Consider the following 22,331-nt stretch of genomic DNA (forward strand, 5'->3'; position numbering starts at 1 on the left):
GTTACTTGGTGACCCTGTCAGTGCAAGTGTCACTTAAAAAGCATCCAGTCCCCACTGTAAAGTGTTAGCATTTGGAAGGGCATCTAGTTGTAAAAACCTTGCCTGTGCTTGTGCCTCATAAAAAGCACTAAGTCCACTCTGCTGAATGGTTGGTGTTAAGAAAGGTGTCCAGCTGTAAAAATCCTGCCAAAACAGTTACAGAAGTCTGGTGCAAGCTTTTGCCTGGCTGGCCCCTGTCAAAAAACTGTCCCACCAATGCCAGCATGGAAGGTGAACGTTAAGCGTTGATGATTAAACCATGGTTTTACCTTTAAATTACCTACTACTGTATATAACAAGGACTTATAACAAGGACTATACATTCTGAGGTAATGCACCAGGAGTGCCTATGGATACATCTATCCCTTAGAAGGTTGAATGACCTCTAACTTATATATATATATATTGGTGTTAGGGAGGGCGTCCAGCTGTAAAAATCCTGCCAAAACAGTCACAGAAGTCTGGTGCAGGATTCTGCCTGCCCGGCTCCTGTCAAACCGTTCCACCAATGCCAGCATGAAAGGTGGACGTTAAACGATGATGATGATTATGAATATATATAAATAGTATATAAATAGGTGCAGGAGTGGCTGTGTGGTAAGTAGCTTGTTTACCAACCAAATGGTTCTGGGTTCAGTCCCACTGCGTGGCATCTTGGGCAAGTGTCTTCTACTATAGCCCCGGGCCGACCAATGCCTTGTGAGTGGATTTGGTAGACGGAAACTGAAAGAAGCCTGTCGTATATATGTATATATATGTATGTGTGTATGTGTGTTTGTGTGTCTGTGTTTGTCCCCCTAGCATTGCTTGACAACCGATGCTGGTGTGTTTATGTCCCCGTTACCTAGCGGTTCGGCAAAAGAGACCGATAGAATAAGTACTGGGCTTACAAAGAATAAGTGCCGGGGTCGATTTGCTCGACTAAAGGCGGTGCTCCAGCATGGCCGCAGTCAAATGACTGAAACAAGTAAAAAGAGAAAAAGAGTAAAGAGTAATTTTTGTTGTCACTTTTGTGTGGCTGTTCCATGCAGATCATTGTTACTACAATTTAACCCTAGGAAGATATCTTTTTCCCAGCTGGTTAACGACACACAACCTGTGTCTGCTTTGTTGCAACTAAGGGAGTGAACCATGGAAGGGAGTGGTTCGCTCCCTTACTTGCAATATAACAGACACAGCTGGGTTTAGATTGTACTAATATTGTTTCTGCATAGAAGTCATGCAAAAGTGACAACAAAGATTGTACTGTTTAGTATTGTTACTACTTGAAACACTTTCAGAGATTTTAAAACCAGCTACTTTAGCTAATATAAATAAATAAACATCACATTTGACAGAATAATCTGAACACTTAAAGGATAAACATTGGTGACTTGGCTCATCGTCATTTAACAATTTGTGTTCCATGCTGGCATGGGTCAGAAGAGTTGACAGGATTTGACGGGCCCCAAGGGCTGCACGGTGCTCCAGGGTCTGCCTTGGCATGGTTTCAATAACCGGATGTCCATACCAATGTCGGTTATTTTACAGTAGCAGTTCTCATCTGCACCTCCCAGAAATGCAAGCAGCCCTCAACGGTCTTATAAATATTTTTTTTGTCTTTTAGTTTTTTTTGTATTCCCTATCCCCACCCCACTCCACTTCCCTAAAAATTCGAGTTTGGGGATCTGACTCAGATATTAAGTTTCAAAATTTTTGACAGAAGGCCAGCAATTTCAGGAAGTGGGTAAGTCGATTACATCAACCCCAGTATTCAACTGGTACTTATTTTATCGACCCCGAAAGGATGAAAGGCAAGGTCAACTTCAACAGGGTTTGAACTCAGAACGCGACAATGGATGAAATGCCACTAAGCATCTGGCCCAGATATGAAGAAGCATGTAGTGGGTGCTTTTTTTAATGCCACCATGCAGGGGTTTTTTTTTTGTCTTTTGCAGGACAACCCCAAGTGGGGCAATTTTATGTTAGGAGTTGAAGAACAGAAAGGGTTAAATTATGAAAGAAAAAGGCCAGAGAAGAACAGGTTTCTTCTTAGAGGAATTCTGCGATTACTCATTTTAGAAGAGAGGGTGGGAGCAATCAGTTGGGTTGGGAATTGTTCTTGGTTTTTTTGTTAAGTCTTAACACTTATTGCAATCAGTATCTTAACACTTTAGATACAAACTCATCCAAAGCTGTCCCTGGTTCAATAATACAAAATCCTGTTTTGAAGTGATCTAAATTAAAACCTACCATTGAAATTTCAAGTGACTCTGAGTGAGTCATTATGATAGCAGTGATGTTTCATCGCTACCATGACAACCAACTTTATTTCTTCTTTAAATATAAGTTTGAATGCTGAGTCAATGAAGAGGAATTTCACTAGATGAAATCTCCAAGTGGTTTAAATGCACAAGTCTCCGATATCCAAGTGGCTAAAAAGCATCAGCAGAAAGGCACCCAGGTACCATGACCTGGATCCTTTAGAGTGTGAAAAGTTAAGTGCTGAAATACTTACCTGAGGTGGGTTGCTTCTCTGGAAACCTTCTACTGTTCAGCTTTCTTGAGAGTTTTTTTTATTAGTTAGAAACACTAGCTTCATCATCATCATCGTTTAATGTCCGCTTTCCATGCTGGCATGGGTTGGGCGGTTTGACTGAGGATTGGTGAGCCAGGGCTGCACCAGGCTCAATCTGGTCTGGCAAAGTTTCTACAGCTTGATGCCCTTCCTAATGCCAACCACTCCGAGAGAGCAATGGGTGAATCGTTATTTTAATGTCCAGTTTTCCATGCTTGCATGGGTCAGATGGAGTTTATAAAAGCAGATGTTGGATGCCCTTCCTGTTGCCAACCCTCACATTATATATATATATACACACACACACACATATATATACATTATTTAATGAACACAATAAATGTTTTGATGTGCTACTATTAGTTTCATGTGCTGAGAACATGCCAGTGTTTATTAACACATCTGGTGTCCTGGCACAATCATCAGATGATTGTGCTAGGACAGCAGATGTGTTCATAAATGCTGTTTGGCATGTTCTCAGCACATAAAAATGTGTATATTAAATATTTATCACTCACCAGATGGAGTACTTTTTTGTTGACCATACCATCACAGATCAGTGCATATATATATATATATATATGATAGGTTTCTTTTAGTTTTCATCTAAAAAAATTAAAACACAGGACTTTGGCCAGCCTAGAGTTAGAGAAGATACTCTCCCATGGTGCCACATAGTGAGAACTGAACCTGGAACCATGTGGTTGGTAAGCAAATTTCTTACCACATAGCCACACCTGTGCCTATGATGGTCAATTCCAAAGACTGGGAATAAAATAAGTATTACCATTGACAGAATGCTGAAGGGCTCAAAAGAAAACTTGATGGATGCTGACAGCTCCATAAAGAAGTGCCGATCTCTGAAAGAAGTTAGAACACATGGAAGACATTGGATGAAGTATTGAAGGACAACCTCTGGATGCTGAACCTTTAAAACAAGATGACAAAGGATCAAGATGCCTGGCACCTTGCTGTACTCCAAAGGAACGGTATTCCACAGCGAGCTGGCAGAATCTTTAGCACGCCGGGCGAAATGCGTAGCCGTATTTCATCTGCTGTTATGTCCTGAGTTCAAATTCCGCCGAGGTCGACTTTGCCTTTCATCCTTTCGGGATCGATAAATTAAGTACCAGTTACGCAGAGGGGTCGATGTAATCGACTTAATCCGTTTGTCTGTCCTTGTTTAGCAGAAGTGTTAAGACTGGTCCCACTAGTGGTGTAAAACACTCACAGCAGTGCCATCTAAAAGCACCCAGCACACTCTGCAAATTGCTTGGCATTTAGAAGGGCATCCTGCCCTAGACACTTCAAAATCAAACTGGAGTCAGGTGCAGCTCACGAGCTTGCCAGCACTGGTCAAACCATCCAACCCATGCCAGCATGGACATTGGATGATGATGATGATGATGATGATGATGATGACACACACAAAACGAAAACACTGAAATTGTATTATTATATTTTTATTCTCTCCTCCCCTACTGTAAATTTATTTTTAATGCTAAAAAAAAAAAATGGTCTTTTCTTTTCTTTTTGATAAGTCATCTACAACGATGCAGCTTCTTCAGGTAAAAATGAACACGACCAGGTGAGAAAGAGAAGAGAGCTTTCGTCTGTTAATAGATGGGAAGATTCTTACAAAGCTGCCGCACCAGAAATAATTTCTATCAACTCTCTTGTGATGACGGCCTGCCTGGTTCGGTTGTAGGTCAATGTCAGTTTGTCAATCATTTCACCTGCAATCAAACAGAAAATATATATATATATAAGCAAAGGTATGTAGTTTAGTGGTTAAGATGTTTGGCTCATAATCGTAAGGTCGGGAGTTCGATTCCTGGTGGCATTTTGTGCCCTTGAGCAAGACACTTTATTTTCATGTTGCTACAGTCCATTCAGTAGGCAAAAACGAGTTGTACCTGTAATTCATAGTGGGCCACCCTTGTCACATTCTGTGTCATGCTGAATCTCCCTGAGAACTACATTAAGGTTATGCATGTCTGTGGAGTACTCAGCCACTTGCACATTAATTTCATGAGCTGGCCGTTCCATTGATTGGATCAACTGGAACTCCTGTCATTTTAATTGACGAGGTATTGGTGTGCATGTGTGTATAGAGAAAGCATGTGGCTTAGCGGTTAGGGCATTTGGCTCATGATCACAAGGTCAGGAGTTCAATTCCTGGCAACATGTTGCGTCCTTGAGCAAGACACTTTAAACGATGATGATGATGAAACTTTACTAGTCTGAATTACTGTGGACCCTCCAATAATCTTATATGGACGTGATCGTTGCCAGAGCGGCTATCTGACCTCCGTGCCGGTGGCACGTAAAAAGCACCATTCGAGCATGATCGTTACCAGCATCGCCTTACTGGCACATGTAAAAGATTCAAGCGAGGTTGTTGCCAGTACTGCCTGACTGGCACCCCGTGCCGGTGGCACGTAAAAGCACCCATTACACTCTCGGAGTGGTTGGCGTTAGGAAGGGCATCCAGCTGTAGAAACTCTGCTAAATCAAGATTGAAGCCTGGTGCAGCCATCTGGTTCGCCAGCCCTCAGTCATTCGTCCAACCCATGCTAGCATGGAAAGCGGACGTTAAACGATGATGATGATGATGGACCCCATTTGAGAACCCCTAAAGAGACTCCCTCACTGGCCCAACTCTCTTTTACTCTTTTACCTGTTTCAGTCATTTGACTGCGGCCATGCTGGAGCACCGCCTTTAGTCGAGCAAATCGACCCCGGGACTTATTCTATCGGTCTCTTTTGCCGAACCGCTAAGTGACGGGGATGTAAACACACCAGCATCGGTTGTCAAGCAATGCTAGGGGGACAAACACACACACATACACACACACATATATATATATATACATATATATATATATATATATATATATACATATATATGACAGGCTTCTTTCAGTTTCCGTCTACCAAATCCACTCACAAGGCATTGGTCGGCCCGGGGCTATAGCAGAAGACACTTGCCCAAGATGCCACGCAGTGGGACTGAACCCGGAACCATGTGGTTGGTTAGCAAGCTACTTACCACACAGCCACTCCTGCGCCTATTGTTACTGATATCTCACATACCAGCACCAGCATTTCTCAGAGATACAAAGCACAAATAGGAAAAAGAGGAGAGATAGAGGAGGTGGGGAGATGGAGGAAAGCGATGCCAGATTGGTGAATCTAAGGCAGCAGTACTTACCGGCATTCTTGGTGGCTCCATCCATGGCAGTCATTCTTGAACTCTGTTCACTGCAAGCAGATTCCTTCATACTGTAGAACAGCTTACTGACCAGAGCATATTCGTTATAGGAGACTAACACCTCTTCATCTATACTGTCGTAGACAGGTAATTTCTCTGACTGGTTAACAGCGTCAAGGGAGAAGATAGGTATCTGAGAAGTCTTGTATGAAACGACACTCCTACAGGTAAATGTAAATAAAGGAAGACATGTAAAGCAGGTGGTGGGAAATAAATCAAAATCGAAATCTTTCAACATCAATGGAAATTGTAGCTGAGATACCAGTGCCGGTGGCACGTAAGAGAACTGTCCGAACGTGGCCGTTGCCAGCGCCGCCCCAACTGGCTTCCGTGCCGGTGGCACGTAAACAGCACCATCCGATTGTGGTCATTGCCAGTCACGTCCGGACCCCGTGCCGGTGGCAGTAAAAAGAGCACCATCCGATCGTGGCCGTTTGCCAGCCTCGTCAGGCACCTATGCAGGTGGTACATAAAAAGCATCCACTACACTCACGGAGTGGTTGGCGTTAGGAAGGGCATCCAGCTGTAGAAACACTGCCAGATCAGACTGGGCCTGGCGCAGCCTCCTGGCTTCCCAGACCTCAGTTGAACCGTCCAACCCATGCCAGCATGGAAAACGGACGTTAAATGATGATGATGATGAGTTGTTAAAGACGTGTAGCTTAGTGGTTATGGTATTCAGCTCATGATTGTAAGGTCACTGGTTTCGATTCCCGGTGGCTTGCTGTGTCCTTGACGAAGACACTTCATTTCACATTGCTCCAGTCCACTCAGCTGGCAAAAAAATGCAAAGTACCTGTATTTCAAATGGCTAGCCTTGCCACATCCCGTGTCATGCTGGAATCTCATTGAGAACTACGTTAAGGGTATGCATGTCTGTGGAGCGCTCAGCCACTTGCATGTTAATGTCATGAGCAGGCTGTTCCGTTGATCGGATCAACTGGAACACTCATTGTCATAACTTATTTCTTTACTACCCACAAGGGGCTAAACACAGAGAGGACAAACAAGGACAGACAAACAGATTAAGTCAATTATATCGACCCCAGTGCGTAACTGGTACTTATTTAATCGACCCCGAAAAGATGAAAGGCAAAGTCGACCTCGGCGGAATTTGAACTCAGAACGTAGTCATAACCAATGGAGTGCCAGGGTCATATCCCATGTGATACACAGGACAGGCAAAGGGGTAAAGCTTTCTGTCAGTCGTCAGCTTTTAAATTTGTAGCCCCCCCTCCCCTTACCTAGTTTGCAACCCCTTACATTAAGGAGTTGTCATCTTTGGCTCATTGTCAAAATATATCTTCATTGAGTCTTCCCAATAAATATTACTATGGTCAATGATAAGGAGCTTTCTGGTCTGGTACACACTATCATGACCTTAACCCTTTAGCATTTAACCTGGCCATGCCAGAATATTCTACCTGTTTCATGTTCAAACTGGCCAGATCCAGCCTCTCACACCTGGCCCTACAATGTCATCCTAAAAATATATATTATCACATTGTCAAACTCTTGAAGCTACAAGATAATGCATGAATGATTTAATTCTGTTAATCGTCATCTTTTAAATTTGTAGGACCCCTTCTTTACCCCTTTCTGCACCTCTCCAGATTACCAGTTCCAGTCAAACCATCTAACCCCAGGCAAATCAAATCACAATCAAATGGAAATTGTAGTCGGTGGCACATAAAAAGCACCTTTTGAACGTAGTCGATGCCAGCCCCCTCGCCTTGACTGGCTCCTGTGCCGGTGGCATGCAAAAAGCACCACCCAAACGTGGCCGATGCCAGCACTGCCTTGATTGGCTCCTGTGCCGGTGGCAGGTAAAAAGCACCATCCGAACATGGCCAATGCCAGCCCACCCTCTGGCCCCTGCACTAGGGTAGCACATAAAAAGCACCCACTACACTCTCAGAGTGGTTGGTGTTAGGAAGGGCATCCAACTGTAGAAACACTACCAGATCAGACTGGAGTCTGGTGCAGCTACCTGGCTTCTCAGACCCCAGACGAACCGTACAACCCATTCCAGCATGGAAAACGGACATTAAACGATGATGATGAATTCAAAACAACATGAATGACAGAGTAAGCTGAATGCTAAAGGGTTAAGCCATCCATCAGCTACATGTCAAGATGAGAAATTTTATTTTATCTCATTTTAGAATCACCATCAGTTGTCATTTTTATGTGTTTTTCTTTTCCCATGCTGGCATGAGTTGGACGAGACTTGTCAAAGAAGACAGCTACACAGGGTGAAGCAATAACGAGCTTAATTGTTTTCTTTCTGCAAGCCAACGTGCCTCTCCTGCCATAGGCTTCCAAACACACCTGGACAAAAACCACATGCCAAAAAGACAAAAAAAAAAAATATCACACTTACCTGAAATAATTATAGAACAAAGTTCCATGATCAAACTTGTAACCGGAGTCTAAAATGGCAGAGGCTACCAGCGAAGCATCGGCAAAGGTTGGTGGTTTCTTACCAACGTTACTGAAGACCAACATGATCTTATCACTCATCACCCTGGAGAATAAAGAAAGAAGAAAAATATAAAGAAATACAAATAGGCGCAGGAGTGGCTGTGTGGTAAGTAGCTTGCTAACCAACCACATGGTTCCGGGTTCAGTCCCACTGCGTGGCATCTTGGGCAAGTGTCTTCTGCTATAGCCCCGGGCCGACCAAAGCCTTGTGAGTGGATTTGGTAGACGGAAACTGAAAGAAGCCTGTCGTATATATGTATATATATATATGCATGTGTGTGTGTTTGTGTGTGTGTGTTTGTCCCCCTAACATTGCTTGACAACCGATGCTGGTGTGTTTACGTCCCCGTCACTTAGCAGTTCGGCAAAAAGAGACCGATAGAATAAGTACTGGGCTTACAAAGAATAAGTCCTGGGGGTCAATTTGCTCGACTAAAGGCGGTGCTCCAGCATGGCCGCAGTCTTGCCTACCCCTTTTGTTACCAATCCGCCTGAAACCACCTCTGGTTTTGTAGTACAAATGTCTTGTTTCCATAAGTTTTGAATTAAAATCTTCCATCAAACCTTAGTCACAATTTATGTTCCCAACACTAACTGAATGATAACTAAGTTATTTTACTAAATTCTTTGTTATATTTAAAATTAATTGAAAGAAACACAGAGCATCCCAAAATAAATACGGTAACGAAAGGGTTAAGGAGAAGATTGGCACAAATGGGTTAACCCTTTTGATACCAACCTGGCTGAACCCACCTCTGGCACTGAGTACAAATGTCTTGTTTTCTTAAGTTTTGAATTAAAATCTTCCACCAAACCTTAGTCACAATTTATGTTCCTAACATTAACTTAATGATAACTAAGTTATTTTACTAAATTCTTTGTTATATTTAGAATTAATTGAAAGAAACTGAGAGCATCTCCACAGAAATATGGTAACAAAAGGGCTACAGTTTAATACAGTGCTTTGCAAAAGTGGATGGCAATGCTCTCCTAGGGATAGCAGCAGAAAAATGTTTATGGGTACTGGAGACATAAAGGGGGCACTAGGAAGCAAGAGAGGGATCTGTATTTTTTTTTTTTTCAAGTGTTTGTCCCTTATTCAAATCATCAATATATACAGGCATGAATGTACCATCATCATCATCATCATTTAACACCCATGTTCCATGCTGGCAGGAGTCAGATGGTTTGACTAGCTTGAGGGATGTATTGATCTTTAGTCTCCGATTTGGTAACGTTTCTCTTGCTGGATGCCCTCCCAGAGGTCCACCACTTTACAGAATGACTTGAGCACAATTTTTTTGTTTTCTTTATGGTACCAGCACTTATGGGGTCGCCAAATATCTTACAAGACAAGACCCCTTCAAAGAGTGAGAGGGCACTAAGAGAGGTAGCACTGTGCCGAGTGTTGGGGAGGATAAAATATGATGGACGGACAGCAACAGGTTCCATGCTGTAGGAGAGATTACACAGGTACCCAAGAATGGAGAGAAAGGCACGTCTGGTAAGTTCATCATCATTAATTCACGACAGGGGAAGTTCACTGTCATCAATTCACTGTTATTTTTCCATAAAATAGATTTTAACTATTAATGGTGGGCCTCATGGTGGCAATGACAGTCTATTTGGAATTATGCCATGCTTGAGAAGAAGACCCATCAAGCCAAGTAAAAACATAGTCATAGCAGATACCAGTGTCATGCAAACCTACCTGTCCACTTGGCACTCTCACAAACTTACCTGTCCACTCGGCACTCTCGCAAACTTACCTGTTCACTCGGCACTCTCGCAAACTTACCTGTCCACTCGGCACTCTTGCAAACCTACCTGTCAACTCGGCACTCTCGCAATCCTACCTGTCCACTCGGCACTCTTGCAAACCTACCTGTCCACTCGGCACTCTCGCAAACTTACCTGTCCACTCAGCACTCTCGCAAACCTACCTGTCCACTCGGCACTCTCACAAACTTACCTGTCCACTCAGCACTCTCGCAAACCTACCTGTCCACTCGGCACTCTCACAAACCTACCTGTTTACTCGGCACTCTCGCAATCCTACCTGTCCATTTGGCACTCTCATAAACTTACCTGTCCATTCAGCACTCTCGCAAACCTACCTGTCCACTTGGCACTCTCACAAACCTACCTGTCCACACGGCACTCTCGCAAACCTACCTGTCCACTCAACTCATCTAATTCGCTTCGCTTACATAGACCCCTCTTGTAACTTAAGGGCACGCTCTAATACATCTCTTTCTCTCCTTTTCTAACTGGTGTAGCCATATCTCTTCTCTACTGCAAGACACTTGGTTCTGTCTCTCTATTCATACTTTAACCTCTCAATACCTGGCACAAAGCCACCTTCATCAATACAACTCCTGTCTCAGTTGGGGTGGTCCCCGTCTTGCAAGTTAGTTCGTGAACTCGCTGCTACAGGTGCCACATAAAAAGTACCCAGTATACTCTGTGAAGCGGTTGGGGTTAGGAAGGGTTCTATCTAACCATAGAAACCATGTCAAAGCAAACAAGAAAGCTTGGCACAGTCCTCTGTCTAACTATCCGACCCATACCAGCATGAAAAACAAACACAGAATGATGTTAATGACAATGATGATGCTGATACTGCTAATGATGATGGTGATGATGACAGCATGCTTACCTGGCAAGGATTCCTCGAGATTTTTCCCCAATAAGGACCAGTTTTGTGTCTACTCCTTCCTTCTTGCTGGCAATGGTATGTTTAATAGCTTTAGCTACACCTGTGTGGATGGCTCCACACAGACCACGGTCAGACGACACAGCGATGATCAGGTGCTGAGGTTTCGAGTCATCTTGGCTGATTTCAGCTTTTTCAAAAAACTCTACAGAGGAACAAACAGAAAGAGACCCAAGTTGAAGAAAGAGAACATTGTGAAAGAATTAATATCCTGCAGCCAACATTTGGCTAATCCCAGGCAAAATCAGAATTCCCTTTGTCCCCATCGCGACTTCATAGCAAAATCCCTACCTGGGCTCTAATTACATTCACGCACCCATGACTAACAGATGCAAATTCTTGTTTTTTTTAACCCTTTTCCGTCAAACACTCCCACTTGACAAGATTGACCTTTATTATTATTATTATTATTATTATTATTATTCAGTAGTTTTATTTTCATAACGTGCTTTCACTTCACTACCAAGCACAGCTCTGTGTGCCTTGGGTATGTGTTGTGATTTGTTGTGATGCTCTTATAGTTACTATATTGAAAGTGTTTTGCGTAGGATGTGTGCAGTGCCTAGTAGTGCAATTTTCTGTATGTTATATGTGTTTGTAAGTCCTGGTGTTTTTGTTATGTATTTGTCTGAATATTTTTTTATCATGCCTAATGCACCTACTATGATAGGAATTGTTTCTGTTTTTATTATTATTATTATTAAGGTGACAAGCTGGCAGAATTGTTAGCACGCTGGGCAAAATGCTTAGCGGTATTTCGTCTGCTGCTGCGTTCTGAGTTCAAATTCCGCTGAGGTCGACTTTGCCTTTCATCCTGGGGGGGGGGGGGGGTTTCGATTAGACAAGTACCAGTTACACACTGGGGTTGATGTGATCAACCTAATCCATTTCCCCAAATCTGAGGCCTTGAGCTTCCAATAGAAAAGATTATTATTATTATTATTATGAAAGTGCAGAGCTAGAGCTGTTAGCATGTTAGACAAAATGTTTAGCTGCATTTCTTCCAATTCTTTACGTTCTGAGTTCAAATCCTGTCACGGTCGACTTTGTTTTTTTAGCCAATCAGGGTTGATAAAATTAATACCAGTTGAGCACTAGGGGGGACAATGTAATCAACCAATCCCCTCCCCACGAAATTTCTCTCTCAAATATATATATATACATATATCCTTAAAATCCTTAAAAATGTTTTAGCCCGAAGGCCGCGGCCATGCTGGGGCACCACCACTGTATGTTTTATTTTAGTTCTTAAGAGAGTACAAGCTGGTCGCTAACAAAGCTTTTTGAGTTAAGAGAGTTCCTGGTGTTTGTAAACCTGTGGCTGAGTTGGTGTGTTGGTTGAACTGTCGATGCATAACACCCAAATGTGTGCATTTATTCAGCTAGAGCAGGCCTGGCCAACCCGAATTATATTGTGGGCCACTTTAATCACAGCAAGTTTTTTGAGGGCCGTTTGTATACTGACAGAATTTAAAGCATTTTGCTTTCTCATGTTAATATTATTCCAATAATGAATGAATGATTGTTGCTTCAACATGAAATATTATCGTTGCAAAAACAGTAGTAGCTTTCTTTTTTTACTTTTCATTACAATCTTTAATTTCTGATAAAATTTTTAAAATATTTGTTTAAATAAACCCATTTCAAGAAAGCATCAAGTAGGCCGCAAGATAAAAGTCTGCGGGCAGCATGTGGCCCATGGGCGTCAGGTTGGCCAGCCCTGATCTAGAGAATCTCAGATGGGGAATTTTTGGAATGTCTTACACATCTTCATTGTGCCACAACACTGATATCAAGAAATCCTCTTGCGAGCGTGACCTAGGCATCACTGTCAGCAGTGATTTGCATTGGACAAAGCATATCTCTAAAATTGTCAAGAAGGCCGAGGGTGTCTTGGCATCACTCGGCAAGACTTTTGTTAGCCGCTCTCCAGCCATCTATTTAAAACTGTATACAGCTATGGTACGACCACACTTGGAATTCGCATCATCAGTTTGGAACCTCTATCTTGCTCAGAACATTGACCTCCTGGAATCTGTCCAGAGACGTGCAACCAAACGCATACCCTCCATCAGACACCTACCATATTCTGAGTGCCTTGTTTCCCTGGGCATGGATTCACTGAAGCTCCGGTGTCTGGCGACGGACTTGGTAAACACCCACAAAGTTATCAACCACCTCACCAACAACAACACTGAACACCTTTTTGATCTCCATGTGTCTAACACACGTGGACATGCCTACAAAGTCAGAAAACAACACAGCTCCCATGACTTTCGGAAACATTTTTTCACGCTCAGAGTTGCTGAAGCATGGAATAAACTGCCTGCGTCAGTTGTTGACTGCCATGACACTGCATCCTTTAAGGCCCTCATGCTTTCCGAAATCCGCCGAAACTACACCTGATTATATATACACTTTAGATGAGTTGTAGTGCACCTGAGCACTGTACACAATTATTATTATTATCTGGAGAATCTATGTCAGTTACTTTTTTTCCGTCTCAATAAAACCAAGTGTTTTTAAGAATTTGTTGGTACGTAACCTAATGCACCTATGATGACAGGTGCAAACGAGAATTCATAGCCAGTGTACAAAAACTGTAAGTTCCACATTAATTTGTCAAACGTTCTTTTTCCTGGACCTTTGATTGTACATTCACATCTTGTGGACAGCTTGATCTCTGCAACAGAGCATGGCTTTTGTTCCCAGCCCCACAGAATAATATCAGCTCTGCTATGTTGGCTTTGAATTGATATTTTTATTGGGCTGTTCCAAAACTGAGCATCCAAGGACTAGATACTGGAATTTAAACTGGGTACCCAAGGACTAGATACTGGAATTTAAACTAGGTACACAAGGACTAGATACTGGAATTTAAACTGGGTACCCAAGGACTAGATACTGGAATTTAAACTGGGTACACAAGGACTAGATACTGGAATTTAAACTGGGTACCCAAGGACTAGATACTGGAATTTAAACTAGGTACACAAGGACTAGATACTGGAATTTAAACTGGGTACCAAGGACTAGGTACTGGAATTTAAACTGGGTACCCAAGAACAAGGTGTTGGTGTTAAACTCAGCACCAAAAGTACCAGGTATTGTTATTTAGTCCACCACTAGAATCTGGTGCAAAATCTCTTTTAGATACATTCTTCAATAAAACAGTGAAATAAATAAATGAAAAATAAAATAAAATTAAAAATAACTACTTACCTAGTGATCCATGGCCATAGGGGCGGGCAGGTTTCAAATCCTTCTCAGCCCGAGCAAATTTGGCAGCTGACACCATCTTCATGGATTTTGTGATCTTTTGAATGTTGCTCACAGACTTTAGACGAAGACGAACTGAAAAGCAAAGCAATTAGACATTGGTACACTTACTACTACTATTACTACTACTAGAGTGTTACACGACAGGTAAATTTGGAAGTACGCTTTTGCCACCTCGCCTGTGCTTGTGCCACATAAAAAGCACTAAGTCCACTCTGCTGAGTGGTCGGTGTTAGGAAGGGCATCCAGCTGTAAAAATCCTGCCAAAACAGTCACAGAAGTCTGGTGCAGGCTTTGGCCTGGCCGGCTCCTATTAAACTGTCCCACCCATGCCAGCATGGAACATGGATGTATGATGATAAACAGTAACTAGAACGGTGGTAGCAGGGAATTGTATCAGACAGCCAAAAGGGAAGCTAGGAGACAGGTTATATAGCAGAGGGGAGGGGAAGCGGATAAGAAAAAATTGCCAATGTTCTGAGCCGTGAGGATGAAAGACTTGAGGTATTTCGTGTTGCAAGACAGTGTGTGAGAGAGAATCGTGATGTGGTAGGAGAGAAGTGTGTTCGCATGGATGATGGTTCACTTGCGCTAAATGAGGATGCAAAGAGAGAGGTTTGGAGATGCCACTATGAAAGTTTGCTGAATAAAGAAAATGAATGGGATAAAGAGAGTCTGCCAAATGTTGACCCAACAGAGGGACCAGCTATCCGAGTTGATAGTTCCGTAGTAGCTAAGGCAGTTAGAAGCATGAAGACAGGGAAAGCCCAGGCCCATCAGGAATTACTGCAGAGATGCTCAAAATATCTGGCAGTGTCGGCTATAACTAGTCACCCGTATAGTCAACCAGGTGATACACGAAGGAGTCATACCCAATGACTGGTGTAGCAGCATACTAGTCAACTGCTACAAAGGTAAAGGTGATGCCCTGGATACAAATAATTACAGAGGTATCAAGCTGTTGGATCAGGTAATGAAGGTTACGAGAGGGTCTTAGCCCAACTAATTAGAGAGAGAGTTAGTTTAGATGAGATGCAGTTTGGGTTTTTCCCAGGGAAAAGCACACTGATGCTATATTCCTGGTAAGGCAGCTGCAGGAGAAATACCTACCAAGGATAAGCCCCTGTACCTGGCTTTTTTGACATGGAGAAAGCCTTTGATAGGGTCCCCCGATCCTCATCTGGTGGTCAATGAGGAAACTAGGGATAGATGAATGGCTGGTGAGGGCTGTGCAAGCCATGTACAGAGATGCCGTAAGTAAGGTTAGAGTTGGCAACATGTACACAGAAGAATTCAAAGTAGAGGTTGGGGTCCACCAGGGTTCAGTACTCAGCCCCTCCTATTTATCATAGTCCTCCAGGCAATAACGGAGGAATTCAAGACCGGTGCCCCTGGGAGCTCCTCTATGCTGACGACCTCGCTCTAATCGCTGAGTCACTATCAGAACTGGAGGAGAAGTTCCAGGTGTGGAAGGAGGGTTTAGAATCGAGGGGCCTTAGAGTCAACCTAGCTAAAACCAAAGTACTAATAAGTAGAAAGGTAGAAAACCCAAAATATCATCAGGAAGATGGCCCTGCTCGATCTGTAGAAAAGGTGTAGGTAGAAACTCTATAAGATGTACCGTGTAAGCTATGGACACATAAGAGGTGCAGCAATGTCAAAGGTAGGCTAACTGGGAAGATAGTTTTTGTATGTGGCAGGTGCTCTGGAGCACTGACCTCCGAAAATCTGCAGAAAACAACTTCTGTCACTTTCCGGGGGGAAAAACTAGAAGTAGTTGATAGTTTCCGCTATCTAGGTGACCAAGTCAGTAGTGGGGGTGGGTGCGCTGAAAGTGTAACTGCTAGAATAAGAATAGCCTGGGCAAAGTTTAGGGAGCTCTTACCTCTGCTGGTGACTAAAGGCCTCTCGCTCAGAGTAAAAGGCAGACTGTATGATGCATGTGTACGAACAGCTATGCTACATGGCAGTGAAACATGGGCCGTGACTGCTGAGGACATGCGTAAGCTCGTGAGGAACGAAGCCAGTATGCTCCGATGGATGTGTAATGTCAGTGTACTTACTCGACAGAGCGTTAGTACCTTGAGAGAAATGTTGTACCTAAGAAGCATCAGTTGTTGTGTGCAAGAGAGACGATTGCGCTGGTATGGTCATGTGGCGAGAATGGATGAAGAGAGGTGTGTGAGAAGTGCCAATCCCTAGCAGTTGAGGGAACCCGTGGAAGAGGTAGACCCAGGAAAACCTGGGACGAGGTGGTGAAGCACGACCTTCGGACGTTAGGTCTCACCATGGAAATGACTAGAGACCGAGACCTATGGAAGTATGCTGTGCGTGAGAAGACCCGGCAAGACTAGTGAAGCCATAATCCGTGGCCCCTACCTGGGACGTAGTCAGTCCACCTGTGCATACCTTCCTTCTTGTGACACTTGTGAAGACCTGTTGAGGCAAGTGAGAATCGAATCGTATCAAATCAAATCGAACCAAATCAAAATAGATGAACATCAATGGAATTTGTATCCTTGTGGTACCAGTGCCGGTGGCACATAAGAAAACCATCCGAACGTGACCGTAGCCAGTACCGCAATGACTGGCCTCCGTGCTGAGGGCACGTAACAAACACCATCCGAGCGTGGCCGTCCGCCAGCCTCGTCTAGCACCTGTGTCGGTGACACATAAGAAAACACCATCCGAGCGTGGCCGTCTGCCAGCCTCGTCTGGCACCTGTGTCGGTGGCACATAAAAAACACCATCCGAGCGTGGCCGTCTGCCAGCCTCGTCTGGCACCTGTGTCGGTGGCACATAAAAAACACCATCCGAGCGTGGCCGTCTGCCAGCCTCGTCTGGCACCTGTGTCGGTGGCACATAAAAAACACCATCCGAGCGTGGCCGTCTGCCAGCCTCGTCTGGCACCTGTGTCGGTGGCACATAAAATCACCCACTACTCTCGGAGTGGTTGGCGTTAGGAAGGGCATCCAGCTGTAGAAACACTGCCACATCTGACTGGCCTGGTGCAGCCTTCGGGCTTCCCAGACCCCAGTTGAACCGTCCAACCCATGCTAGCATGGAAAGCGGACGTTAAACGATGATGATGATGATGATGATGATTATATATATTAGTGACGGAGACCTTTGGCGATATGCTGTGCTTAAGAAGACCCCTCAAGCCAAGTGGAATCGTAGCCGTGGCCAATGCCAGTGCTGCATAACTGGCACCCGTGCCGGTGGCACATAAAAGGCACCCTTCGATCTCTGAGCCTCATGGAGGTAGTGACAAGGGACCGAGACCCTTGGCAATATGCTGTGCTTGAGAAGACCCCTCAAGCCAAGTGGAATCGTAGCCGTGGCCAATGCCAGTGCTGCATAACTGGCACCCGTGCCGGTGGCACATAAAAGGCACCCTTCGATCTCTGAGCCTCATGGAGGCAGTGACAAGGGACCGGAGACCCATGGCAATACGCTGTGCTTGAGAAGACCTGTCAAGCCAAGTGAGATCATAGTTGTGGTCAATGCTGGTGTTGTGTAACTGGTACCTGTGCCAGTGGCATGTAAAAAGAACCTGCTACACTCTTGGAGTGGTTCGCGTTATGTAGAGCATCCAGCTGTAGAAATCATGCCAAATCAGAATGGAACCCTGTGCAGTTCCCCAGCTGACCAGTTTTCAGTCAAACCGTCTAACCCATGCCAGCATGGAAAACAGAAGATAATGATGATGGTGACATAATACATTATATGGAATATGGAAAATTCCAGAAAGTACCCCACCATCAACAACAGGTTAACTTGGTTGCTGTGTCTCAAGTGCACATTGCATGAAACTGAATAGTCTTGGTTCCTGTGCAGTAAGTGTGTTTTTGCATGTACTGGCATCGGAATGCACGGGCCTGGGACCAAGACCAAAGTTTCTTGTGGAAGACTAACAGTTACCCATTCATGCACGTTTTGCCACACCTTGCTACTGATTTTGCTAAGATGAAATAGTGACAGGAAACTCTGGAACTAGACAGACAGACAGAAAACTAACAATGAGAAATCCTCATCTACATAGGTGCAGGAGTGGCTGTGTGGTAAGTAGCTTGCTAACCAACCACATGGTTCCGGGTTCAGTCCCACTGCGTGGCATCTTGGGCAAGTGTCTTCTGCTATAGCCCCGGGCCGACCAATGCCTTGTGAGTGGATTTGGTAGACGGAAACTGAAAGAAGCCTGTTGTATATGTGTATATATATATATATATATATATATATATATGTGTGTATGTGTTTGTGTGTCTGTGTTTGTCCCCCTAGCATCGCTTGACAACCGATGCTGGTGTGTTTACGTCCCCGTCACTTAGCGGTTCGGCAAAAGAGACCGACAGAATAAGTACTGGGCTTACAAAAGAATAAGTCCCGGGGTCGATTTGCTCGACTAAAAAGGCGATGCTCCAGCATGGCCGCAGTCAAATGACTGAAACAAGTAAAAGGGAAAGAGAAATACTTACTGTCCTTCAAGGTGGCCATGCCCCGAGTCTGCGCACTGTAAAACAAAATAACAGAGGTTAAGGAAATGCATAGCTCTAAACGTGTTTTATTAATGTATTTATGGTGTATATTTTGTCTTGTTGTATTTTTGCGTATTGAGATTAGGTCAGCTACCTCCACCTGCGTTCACCACCACCTCCTCCCACCCACTATGCCTCTTTAACACTGTTCTGAACTTACCAACCCACTCACCCCGTCCAATTTTCCATAACATAAAACAGGTAGAATGTTTGGGTCGGCTTAAATGCTAGAGTTGATGAGAGCTGACCAAAGAGGAAGATGTCTTTCCTCAAGCCATTCAGCCTCATCACCACACAAAACTGCTTTTCACCAAAGCCACAAAACAGGGGGAACACTGCCCGGTTAAGAGAGGGTGGTGAGATGACCCCCCCCCTCATGAGGGAATTGGCCAAGGGCTGGATTTCTATTACATGAGACAACAGCTGTCCAAAATAAATCGACAAATCAGCAATGAGAATTTGAGCAGGACCTCATCGGTGGAGCAACAATTACATAGGAAAATATATCTACCAAAATACATCACCACCATCATCAATATCACTGTGACATTATGCGGGGGGGGGGGGGGTTAGTGCAAATTACTTATTTCTTTATTACCCACAAGGGGCTAAACATAGAGGGGACAAACAAGGACAGACATAGGTATTAAGTCAATTACATCGACCCCAGTGCGTAACTGGTACTTATTTAATCGACCCCAGTGCGTAACTGGTACTTATTTAATCGACCCCGAAAGGATGAAAGGCAAAGTTGACTTCGGCGGAATTTGAACTCAGAACGTAACGACAGACAAAATACCGCTAAGCATTTCGCCCGGCATGCTAACAATTCTGCCAGCTTGCCGCATTTTCAAATTACCGTCACCTTAAACTGCTCCAGAATTTCATGGATTATTTCATCTACAAGTCTTTCTTAACCTGTTAATTATTATTATTACGGAGGCAGCATAACGGCAGAATCGTTAGTGCATCGAACAAAATGCTCAGAGGCATTTCTTCCAGTTCTTTATGTTCTCAGAGTAAATTCCGCCGAGGTCGACTTTGCCTTTCATTCTTTCACCGTCGATAAAATGAAATACCAGTCAAGTACTCGGGGCCATGAAATCGACTTGACCCCCCCCCCCATCCCTCAAAATGTCAAGCCTTGTACCCACAGTAGAAACAATTATTCTTATTGGTTGCTGTTTATTATATTATAAAATACAAATAAACTAAAATAAACCATTATTAGTATTATTGGCGATGTTTAACGTTGCCTTATTATTAAGTGTATTGCAAAAGACCATCGATGAAGATGTAAATTATTTTCATAACATTGTGACCGAATCTTTCTCATAACTTATAATAATAATAATAATAATAATAATATACCCAGGTGTTGTGTACTTTTTTCGTTCTCACCTAACCTACATCAAAGTACAAACGGGGGCAATAGGATAGAAATGTCACACAGAACACCGCTTTTTCAAGAACTATAACACATTTTATCATCGTGTCTGTTATGATGCTTTGTAGATATTTATATATATATAATTTAGTTAATCATCGATATTTTATTGTTATTTTACGTTTAATATTCCTATTATATGTTATTTTCTTCTAATTTTATATATATATATATACACACACACACACACACACACACATATTGTTCACGTCCTGTGAACAACCTTCGACTTTTTCTATCTAACCAGAGGGGTTTTTAAACAAATATTTACACACTATTTTCATATATTTGCTTCGAGATCTACCGTTCCAATATATATATATATAGAGAGAGAGGGGACAATACGATATGATCTAGGGGTCATGACACATTCTACAAGTATACCAAGTTTACAAGTGTTTAGTTTTAAAAAAATTATTTTTAAATCTGTCGGTCAAAGTGAAAAGATCCCAAACATGTAATGTGTGTCTCCTAGGAAAGGTTGTGTCTAGTTTAAGAATTTTAAGGGTGTCTGGAGGAGAGTTTTTTTTTCAGCTCTTAACTCCTACCCTCTACACCTGGGTGTAGGACATGAAAAACAAGGGTGAAAAGAAAGTATGAACATATTATACAGTATGGTACACAATCTAAAAGCATTATTTAAGACGAGTAGGTACACAGATGGTGTTTAAAGAGCTTTGATAGCTGCATTTTCGGTGCAACGTATCGTCTGACCTTGTGCCCTTGCGAAAAACTTCTTAGCATCCATCCATAGATGATAATACAGCAAGGAAAATTAATGTAATAAATGCATATAAAATATTTAGGAAGGGCAAAACGAAGAAAGCAATGTTGGAGTAGAAATAAAATTGGGTAAATATGATATGGGGTTGAGGTGGAAATAGGCAATCGGGGACGTTTGGAAGGCGAGGTTATGTCATTAAGAAGACAGGTGAGGGTGTACTTTGGTAAAGACATGGGTAAGGAATTGAAGGATGTGGCGGGAGATGAAAGAAATGGTTTGTTTAGATTTAAAGGCTGAACGTTGTGACTGACCATTGTGGCGTGAAAATCTGTACGGTTCGGCAGAACATGGCTATGTAACCTTGGGTTGGTGTTGTGATCGAAGAAGATAGTTTAGCGAGGTCGTCTTGATGAGACCGCCACTATAGTCCCGCACCACATACACTTCCGCTACAGAACTCTTTTACTGAAATTCGATTAATTATGTTTCAAAATGAGAATATCTGAAATAAACTCGAGTGATTGTTAATAATAAAAAAATAATTAATTAAGTATGTGTATATTAAATTTTATTATTTCAGAATTTAAAAAAATATATTACATCCGGTGATGAACGGCAGATAATGTCTTGCGTTATTGAGTTACGTCCCTTCATTTTTTTTTTTTATTTCTTTCTGTCCAAATTGGATGCAATCGATTGTTGTATCCTGGTATTAAACACCCCATATTATATAACCGGCGATCCTTCGGTATAGGTACCAGAAGTGGCTTTGTTTACATTTATGAAGATGACAGAAACCCCTTTTCTCCCTCCCCCCCCATATATACTCTTTACTCTTTTACTCTTTTACTTGTTTCAGTCATTTGACTGCGGCCATGCTGGAGCACCGCCTTTAGTCGTGCAACTTGACCCCGGGACTTATTCTTTGTAAGCCCAGTACTTATTCTATCGGTCTCTTTTGCTGAACCGCTAAGTGGCGGGGACGTAGACACACCAGCATCGGTTGTCAAGCAATGCTAGGAGGACAAACACAGACACACAAACACACACACATATATATACATATATACGACAGGCTTCTTTCAGTTTCCGTCTACCAAATCCACTCACAAGGCATTGGTCGGCCCGGGGCTATAGCAGAAGACACTTGCCCAAGATGCCACGCAGTGGGACTGAACCCGCAACCATGTGGTTGGTTAGCAAGCTACTTACCCCACAGCCACTCCTTATATATATATATATATATATATAAAAAAACTTTCTTGAAATGTAC

The 22,331-nt window shown here is 43.1% G+C and overlaps 1 protein-coding gene across 1 annotated transcript; it reads right to left on the minus strand.

The window, feature by feature from the left end:
• Positions 1-4,069: 4,069 nt before the first annotated feature.
• LOC115223994 (ATP synthase subunit gamma, mitochondrial) lies at positions 4,070-21,526 on the minus strand. The gene is made up of 7 exons (XM_029794776.2): positions 21,370-21,526; positions 18,828-18,862; positions 14,293-14,424; positions 11,014-11,215; positions 8,254-8,397; positions 5,811-6,031; positions 4,070-4,332 (listed from the first exon to the last, which is right to left on the minus strand). Exons 1-7 carry the CDS (start codon positions 21,405-21,407, stop codon positions 4,232-4,234), a joined length of 873 nt encoding a protein of 290 aa, XP_029650636.1. The 5' UTR covers positions 21,408-21,526; the 3' UTR covers positions 4,070-4,231.
• Between the last annotated feature and the right edge of the window lie 805 nt (positions 21,527-22,331).

This window comes from Octopus sinensis, linkage group LG24 (genome assembly GCF_006345805.1).
Source record: "Octopus sinensis linkage group LG24, ASM634580v1, whole genome shotgun sequence".
In the NCBI taxonomy this organism is placed as follows: Eukaryota; Metazoa; Mollusca; class Cephalopoda; order Octopoda; family Octopodidae; genus Octopus; species Octopus sinensis.

Excerpts from the sequence above, each read along its gene's own strand:
- LOC115223994 (XM_029794776.2), bottom strand. The coding sequence starts at position 21,407 with ATGTTCTGCCGAACCGTACAGATTTTCACGCCACAATG. Across the intron at positions 18,863-21,369 it reads CAGATTTTCACGCCACAATG|TGCGCAGACTCGGGGCATGG; the intron begins GTCAGTCACAAC and ends TTTGTTTTACAG. Across the intron at positions 14,425-18,827 it reads CATGGCCACCTTGAAGGACA|TTCGTCTTCGTCTAAAGTCT; the intron begins GTAAGTATTTCT and ends TTTGCTTTTCAG.